General features: G+C 39.1%; 2 protein-coding genes across 5 annotated transcripts in view; both read right to left on the bottom strand.

Moving 5' to 3' along the window:
• Positions 1-27: 27 nt before the first annotated feature.
• Positions 28-4036, bottom strand: LOC116853893 (dihydrolipoyllysine-residue acetyltransferase component of pyruvate dehydrogenase complex, mitochondrial-like). 4 transcript variants are annotated; one of them, XM_032835214.1, is made up of 11 exons: positions 3755-4036; positions 3262-3443; positions 3004-3182; positions 2752-2926; positions 2484-2674; positions 2204-2355; positions 1977-2113; positions 1712-1888; positions 1441-1625; positions 1258-1358; positions 28-1177 (listed from the first exon to the last, which is right to left on the bottom strand). In XM_032835214.1, the coding sequence occupies exons 1-11, from the start codon at positions 3879-3881 to the stop codon at positions 1002-1004; spliced, it is 1782 nt and encodes a 593-aa protein (XP_032691105.1). In that variant the 5' UTR covers positions 3882-4036; the 3' UTR covers positions 28-1001. The 4 variants fall into 4 exon arrangements, with proteins under 4 accessions (XP_032691105.1, XP_032691104.1, XP_032691107.1 ...); XM_032835213.1 differs by having other exon boundaries at positions 1977-2116; positions 3755-4033; XM_032835216.1 differs by having other exon boundaries at positions 1977-2116; positions 3613-3762.
• Positions 4037-6245: 2209 nt separating this feature from the next.
• Positions 6246-8589, bottom strand: part of LOC116853981 — a 191757-nt gene continuing 189413 nt past the window's right edge. Inside the window, exon 29 of the mRNA XM_032835396.1 lies at positions 6246-6883. Within this exon, the coding sequence (XP_032691287.1) occupies positions 6858-6883 (26 nt within the window). The 3' untranslated portion in view covers positions 6246-6857. The remainder of the gene's footprint in view (positions 6884-8589) is intronic.

Below are 8589 nucleotides of genomic sequence, written 5' to 3'. Positions count from 1 at the left end.
ATATTATTAGAAATACATCAGATTATGTACAATTGAATTATATATTATGTATTACATCTCAAATTAATAACTTATCGATCAGGAGACTACCGTGTGTGTGTTATCTGATTAATTTTAAACAAATTTTTAATGTACGTAACGAAGACTAGTCGTTTGAAACAGCCGTCGCGACGATACGATGAAGATTTTTGTAAATTTAGAGAAAGTACACGTTACCTTTGTAACTTACAAAGTTGCCACATATTTATAAAAGAAAACTAATGCATATTTATTAAAACGCTCTAATTATTTACAAAATTCTAAATATACAGTAATAAACATTCTTATTCTCCGTTTTCTCGAGCCTTTTAATCTTAACGATTTCGATTAATTGTACAGTTAAATCGTTGAATAAGAATCACAGATTTAACGTTGAGAATCACAGATTTAGTATACGTTTAGTATACGTGTATCTCTTTAGAAATGCGCCATCTCTGTATTTATATACTTTTTGGCAGTTTGAATTGTATTCTCCCAGTAATCGGTGTTAAAAATGTAATATCGTTCGCGGTAAGTATCTTTGGCGACAGTATAGATATATAAAAATTACTTTCTCACTAGTTAAACTTTGACAACAGCAACAACGTACAGCATTAGTTTCAATAAGTGTCGTATAAATCATGTTTTCTTTTTTTTTTTAGTTCTGACAACGTATGTGGTACGTAAAAGAATCACGTGAACTAAAATCGATCTCCCCATTTATTACAAAAACAGCTAATCATTTAGGTAGACTCAGCATAGCTTCGTGACGACATTGTTGTTAATACTGTATAATTATACAAGCCTGTCGACATCGAGCTTTTCTGCAAATTCTACCTTCCAGGACGGAAAACAACAATGTTACATAAAAAGAAAAAAGAAGGATGATATCTACCTCTCAAACAATCAAACTACCGATCAAACGAGAAATCAAGCTGTTTTTGCAATAAACGCAGGATACCCGCTGTTTCGTTAAAAACATATTAATAAATATCACGCTTGTACCTGAGTGCCGGTATTTTTCCGGCAGCTAGGAAACTGGGATCTTGTAGCATAGATCTTAGGACAGCCAAAAAGTCAGCAGCTTGATCCTCGTCGATCGCTCGCCTGTCGTACGATAACTTCACCGTCATTCTTGTCACTTTAGTCAACGAAGAGTCTGCGGAAACATAAGGATATCATTATCTTGTCATTATTATTGTTATTACGGCGATAGAACATTTTTTCTTAAAATATTACCTAATTCTTCACGTCCAGAGCCTACAGCAAGAATAGCAGTTTGGGGCGGATTTATAATAGCACAGAACTCTTTAATTCCGAACATTCCTAGATTTGAGATTCTACAACATGAAGATTCACACATTTGTTGACATATTTGCTTCTTTGTCATTTAATTTTACGTATTTTTCAGTTGAGACTTACGTGAATGTGCCTCCTTGGAATTCGTGAGGCTTCAGCTGATTTTTCCTCGCCTTCTCGGCTAATTCTCGGATGCTTTTAGAGATATCCGTTAAGCTCTTAGCAACAGTATCAAATATTATCGGAGTGATAAGGCCTGCCGGCGTTGCTACTGCTACAGACACATCGACTTTTGGAACTCGAACTACCTGAAAATAATCGGCCATTTGTATTGTAATTAAATAATGTGCTTTTGCACGATCAAATTAACATTAGATGAGTTAATCATTCTGACTTGTTCGTTTTGATACAACGTGTTTATGTCAGGACACTCAACAAGCGCATAAGCGACAGCTTTGGTGACAAAATCGTTAATCGAAACATTAATATCCTCAGTCTTCAGTTTTCCGCGAAGCTCCATCAATTTATCGATATTAATGTCTATAGCCGCATAAGAATGCGGTATGGTACTCTAGAAAAAAATAAAATTCATTAAATTAAATAAAAAATTAGATAAATCTTTTTTTCGTTATGCAAAGTGTCGTAAAATATTTTCGTACCTTGGATTCTCCAAGCCGTTTGGCGATAATACCACGAATGTTGGAGATCTCAAGGTCTTCGTACGGTGATGGCTTGCCGGCGGGGACGTGCGTCTCCAATGGACTAGCAGGCCGCGCCTTAGCAGTCTTTGGAGCTTCTTCTGGCCAAGAACAAATAAAAATATGAGTACGATATAACTACATCAAGGAAACAAGGGAAAATATTACAGATTTATTGTTATATTTACCAGTCTTCGGTGCGACTTTCTTAATATTGTGCGCTTGGATGTATGCAAGCACGTCATCCTTTAACAGACGATTTGTACGCCCAGTGCCTTTGATTGAACCAGAACTGAGACCGTATTCCTCCAATAATCTCTTTACTGCCAAGCCATACACTCTGAGGAACACATCACAATAATTAGAAGAATATTAATAAAATATACTCAATATGCTATTGTAGGGACAATAGTAGAGAGTATTGAAAGAAAGGATCAAAAGAAATAAATGAATAAAGGAAGTACTTACTGTCCACTTGGTGGTGGTTTTGCACTAGCTGATGCAACTGGTTCTTGTGCGGAACTTGGCACTGGTGCAGGTGCTGCTGCTGTTGCCGATGGCCTAGTCACTGTTGGCACAACAGCTTGCTTCCAATCCATTCCTTTCTCAACCGTGATAGCTATTAACTGCCCTACTTCTACTTGAGATCCTTCTGAAACCTGAAAAACAAGATTAGTACAAGCAAGATAATTTAGGAATATTGAGAAGCTTATGTAAATAACAGCTGGATATTTACAAGAATTTTTGCAAGCACGCCTTCTTCCTCTAATTCAAAAGCCATTACAGCTTTGTCCGTCTGTATTTCTGCCAATGCGTCACCCGGTTGTATCTCATCACCTTCTTGCTTCAGCCACTTTATAATTGTGCCTGTTGTCATTGTTGGTGAGAGAGCAGGCATAGGAATATTTTGCCTAAAAGTCATAATTATTTTATACTTGTGTTCTTTTAAATCAGCTATAACCTAATATATTTAATTAAAGATTCATACTGGCCAGGTAGTGGTTCTGCTGCTTGACTTGCGACCGGTGTACTTGTTGGTTGAACAGCAGATGCTGCTTTAGGAGCTGTTGCACCATCTGGCATCTCTACTGTCTTCCAATCCTCGTCAACTTCAACAGTGAGAGCTATCAGAGTTCCTACCTTAACATCTTTGGTTCCTTCAGGTATCTAATTAACATAACTTGTGTAGTTTGTATATCATTTTTTACAATACAGATGATTTGTTGCTATACTCAGTTGTACTCACAATTATTTTTGCTAATATACTCTCATCCTCAAATTCCATTGTAACTACAGCCTTGTCAGTTTGAATATCTGCGATAGCATCACCAGGTTCAATCTTATCACCTTCCTTTTTAAACCATTTCACTATAGTGCCAGTTTCCATAGTAGGTGACAAAGAAGGCATCAACATTTCTTTCCCCTTCACTGAAATGACAAATGTCCATATGTCAAAGTCAGTGAGGATCTAAGAACACCCATTGTTGACAGTAAAAATTGAGAAATTGATTGCATAATCAAAAAGAATGCATTGTTTGTGTGTGGAATAATAGAATTGATTTATTAAAGACTGCGTAAAATATTAATCTTTTTATACCCTCATTTATGTTTATGTTATATCGAGAACATGACGACTCCAACGATCCAGATTTTTTCAATTCAAATGTCTTTCAAAATAACCTCGAAAAGTCGACTGATATTGTTAAGAAAAGGTCGCTGTTTCTGAATAAATGTCATACCATCGAGGATCCCACTGGTGTGAAAACATAATCGGTGATATTTTAAGGGTACAGAAATACGTGGTGCGATGCGATTTGCGTATTTCAATGACAAGAGCAAAAACTTGGATCTGATCATGTGCGCCATTTTCGACGTCGAGCTACAAGATATCTCGATTCGCGAATGACCTCAAACCGATTGACCTCTTTCGTTCATGTGCACTGATGTGACGTGCATTGTGTGTATTAGATGTCAATTGACTCAAACCTCCTTCAAAAACTTATTATTTAAGTCTTCCGTGTCTAAAACAAATTTTATAAATTTAAAGGAATGCCATACTTAAAAATTTTGTCTGCAAGATGCTGACATTTTTCTGCAAAGTTTGCTTTTTGTTGTTCACGCAGAATTACAAATACTTTTACATAATAAAAGTATCTGCAAAAATAAATTGGAACATTGTTAAATATGTATATTTTTTACCATTTTTGTCACATAATATCTCTAAATTCTGGATATCCACTGTATTAAAAATGAAATCATTAGCAACACGTTGCAACAGTCCTTACAATTGTTTTCGCGTTTTGTAAAATCATGTATTCTAGTAGCCTTATTCTGTAACTCGTTATTGGAGTTAACGACAGTTTTGTTATTGTTGCGCAACTGTTGTATAACATAAAAAAACTGCGCAACGATAACGAAACTGTCGTTAACTCCAATAACGAGTTACAGAATCCTAGGGCATAGGGAATGAATCACGAACTTTCACTTTCTTCTAGCGTGACTTGTAAAAAACGTTGAAAATACATGAAAATATAAATTTTTCAAGAATTTGCATTGAAAAAAAAGATTCATAATCGCCTCCAAGTACTGCAAAATCGCTTATCACGATTTCATATTGAGGAAAGAAATTACATGACTGATAAATCAGATAGAGTTTACGTGAAAGGATTTATGATTAATATCTAATAGATATTAATATTTATATGAGAATACGTAGAATATTTGCTAGATAAAGATTTAAAGATACACAAAAATTTGTAAAATTCGTCGTACAAATTTCAAAGTAAAATCATGTAAATATTTATTGTCGAATTTGATATCCACATTTTTAAACAAACAATAAAGCCGTTTCCTATTTTTGTTAACTCTTTCAAGATTATTGTGTTTATTCTTTAAGACGATAGAACAGTGCAGTTATTTTTATATTACGACAGTATAAAAGTCTGCCTCACCGTTGTACTACTCGATGTAGTGAACGTGCATTGGCTGCGTTCAGCAGGGAAAGCTGCTTTGCAACTGTTGTAAAATTCTTGAATCTGATTGGAGTATGCTTTTAATTTTGGTTGGATCCAAGAGCATGTACCAATCAGATTCACGAATTTTACAACAGTTGCAAAGCAGCTTTTTCTGCTGAACGCGACCATTCAGTCCGTTGTTGAGTCGACAACGTCCTCATTTCAATAGATCTATTCCGTAATCGTAAGGTCGCCATTTTTATGAATACTCGATCGTAAATTGATCTTACAGTATACTTACGTTACTGTTATGTCAATTTTTACACTCATGGAGTGCATTCAATGTAGGTCGAGCAATTCAGGGAGCACTTATGGAGGATTCACACCGCGTCCGATGTCCGACGTCTGATATCCAATAAGAAAACAGTTTTCCAATGGAGAATTGAATTCTCTATTAGAAAGCTGTTCTCCTATTGGATATCGGACGTCGTATATCGGACATCGATCGTGGAATCCTGCATTAGAGCCAACGCACAAGCACATTTGTAACATGTTACGTTACGTTAAATACTAACGATGCAATATCAGTACCATATCTGTACGTAAAATTAAACTTAAGTCAATGCACAAAAAAATCCGTAGACTTAACATGACACGGATATCTTGTGCGGAGACTTACTAGGTTTGTCGCGTCGCATGCCCCAATGTGCTCCTACTCGCTCCAATGCACTCTGATTGGTCCGAGAGGTGACGTGAACCAATCAGAGTGCGTTGGAGCGAGTAGGAGCACGTTGGGGCATTCAACGCGAACAAACTTGGTGAGTCTCGACCTACATTGATGCACTCCATAAGTTGGCAATACTGACCATAACAGTTCTCGACGCGGCAGAAATATTTCACGAATCGTCCGAATCGTTCTCGCAATTTCAGCTCGCCGAAGACGAGTTTTGTGCCCAAATTATCGCCGAAAACACCAAAAGTGTCTCGCGTTTATCGTGATGAGGCATCGTCAAATAAGCGCCCAAAATTGAAAAGTCACAGGACGCGTGTTGCACCGTTACTACTTAAGTAAGTGTTTAGTTACATCACGAGAACAATTTCTTTTATCATGAGATCTTTGAACTCTCGCACATTGCTGCCGATCAAATTACTGATTTAATGCAAATATTCACCCGAATTTAACAACACTTAATGGGAATTAATGTTGTCAAATTTCAGTCCGCTGACCTTCAAACTTCCGTATTACGAGGGAGGCGAAAGAACGTGACGCTGTTGCTACTCATCGTACGATTTTTATTTCATCATTATAACAATAACAGTTCTCTCGTTCTCGTGATAATTCGCGTAGTGTCCTGACTTACGAGTAGTATCGACACCCCGCGCCTCAGTTCGTGCGAACCGTTTGAGATCAGCGATGTAACGATATCGATCGATCGATCGATCGCTCGCTTGCTCGCTTGCTCGCTCGCGCTGCGATTCTCGACGTCGATACGCGGCGCGGACTTCAATTACGACGCGATCGCGGCAAGACAGTCTCTCGTTTCTTCGACTTCGCGTCAATCGTTTCGCCGCGTGCACGATTATATATACAATAACGTGCGGACTTACTAACGCGTGTGCCGCGCCGATCTTGCTATGTGTGCTTATCGCGGACTCTCGTCGTTATAAAAACTTATTGCTAAAAGAACTCGCGGGAGGGTTTGGGGAGGGGGAAGTGTGATTTGTCGCGAGTATCGTGCCGATAAACTCGCCGCGGGAGACGTGACAAATGGAGTCGGATATCTATGAAAGAAGAAAGAAAGGGCCCTTAGAGAGCACCGGTCCATCATCGTCTCAGCATCATCGTTATCATCATTCCTCCAGCACCAGGATGGAATCTCACGGACGCTCACGGGGGTGAGTCTACAGTTTCTTCTAGGAAATAATGATTTTTTCATTGTTCGGTGTCGTAGGTGGTTTTATCAAACTAGCACAAAGTGTCTTGAGACCACACTTTGAGTGTATTCAAGATTTTGAGTGTTCTAAGACACTTCCTTCTAAAAACATCTCAGACACGCTCATAATGATTTCCAGGACGCCTTGTGCTATCTGAGAATGAGAGGATTGCCTTTGCTTCTAATTTATTATTATTTTATTGTTATTATTAACTGTTCGGTGGCAATTTTGTCACTCTCTGCCGACAATAACTTGGAGGAGGATTTCCTTTTGTTTCTGACGAATAAAATGAAGCGAAAGTGTACTTAAATGAACGCATATAACGCCTGTATCTGTACAAATTTATTGTGAAGGGAACTTTTTAAAAGTACAATGAATTTTTAAGTTCTTCTCTCAATGTGCATTCAGACGAATAAACCGATCGAATGTTTCATACCACCGAAGGGTTAATAATTTCAAATTAATCTCTACGAATAACTGAGACGTTACGCTGTGAAAGCGAGCGCACAAGCGGAAACCACATTGAAAACAGTTCTGGGAAACAGAATATAAGAAACATTGATGCTAGAAAGGGGTAGTGATCGACGAAATAACACCTCGACATAGGCCCGGTTTGATTGAACTAACTTACTAATGGGAGCTCAGGCCGATCGATCTGACTTGACCTAGTCGTAACTTCGTTGACGGAAGTTCGTGAATTAAATCGCCGATAAAATTTTGTTAGATCAAAGCTGGCCACAATTTACGCTCGCGTGGGATAAATCCCTCCTGTTATCGTTTTTGAAAAACGATATTTATTCTGTCGATTACGCGATCGGGATGAAAAGAAAGAAACTCGATCGGACTGAGCGGATGAGACGAGATTCCGGGGTTGTATGAGCGCGTACAACCAGGACTCCTTTTTACATTAAACGGCTCGTTGTACCGCGTTCGCGGCATCCTCGTTCTCTCGTTGATCTCAACCGCGGCGATCCTTTAAATAGACGATCGCTCTCGTCGCCCTGCTCGCCGCGATTCGCGGGATATTTGGCACACCTCCGTCATGACTCTGTTACAACTCTGCTCTAAACATTAAGATGCCATGCTATAAAATGGCCCGTGAAAAACCGTATATAACGCTAACAGTAACGGGCGCTTCACAAGCGTATGTATCATGCATTCCTTACAAGCTAGTTCGCACACGGTGATCCTCGTGGCTGTGGCGGATCCTTCGGATCCGCTCGACGCGCGTTGCCTTCCCCTCAAGTTCGGCGAGTAAAACGTATGAGGCTCGATCTTTTTTCCGCGTGTTCGACATCTTAAGAGTGCGGAGGAGGTGTCCCGTGTGCTTTTTATATCTCTCGCGCGTAACTTCTTCTCTCCTCCAACTTGCGTATAACGCGCGCGCGTTTGCGTGTGTGTGTGTGTGTATGTATATCGATCGGATATAAGTTACTTCGTCGTCGTTAAAATGACACGAGCTCGTCCGCGCCGTTAAATCTACAGGTTACTACTTCGCTCAGACTTTGGTGACGGTACGCGATCTCGTCGCTTACGTCATAGAAAAGTTTTCGCTTCGCGAAAATGATTGTACGTAAGACGAGGCTGCGCGCGAAGGCGTCCAAATCAGATCCTCAGTCAAGAGAGAAAGAGAGAGAGAGAGAGAGAGAGAGAGAGAGAGAGAGAGAGAGAGAGAGAGAGAGAGA

Source organism: Odontomachus brunneus, unplaced genomic scaffold, assembly GCF_010583005.1.
Source record: "Odontomachus brunneus isolate Ranch 3 - 2012 unplaced genomic scaffold, Obru_v1 Obru_scaffold_007, whole genome shotgun sequence".
Taxonomy (NCBI): domain Eukaryota; kingdom Metazoa; phylum Arthropoda; class Insecta; order Hymenoptera; family Formicidae; genus Odontomachus; species Odontomachus brunneus.
Note: the sequence above shows the minus strand (reverse complement) of the source record. Positions and strands in the feature narration are given on the sequence as shown.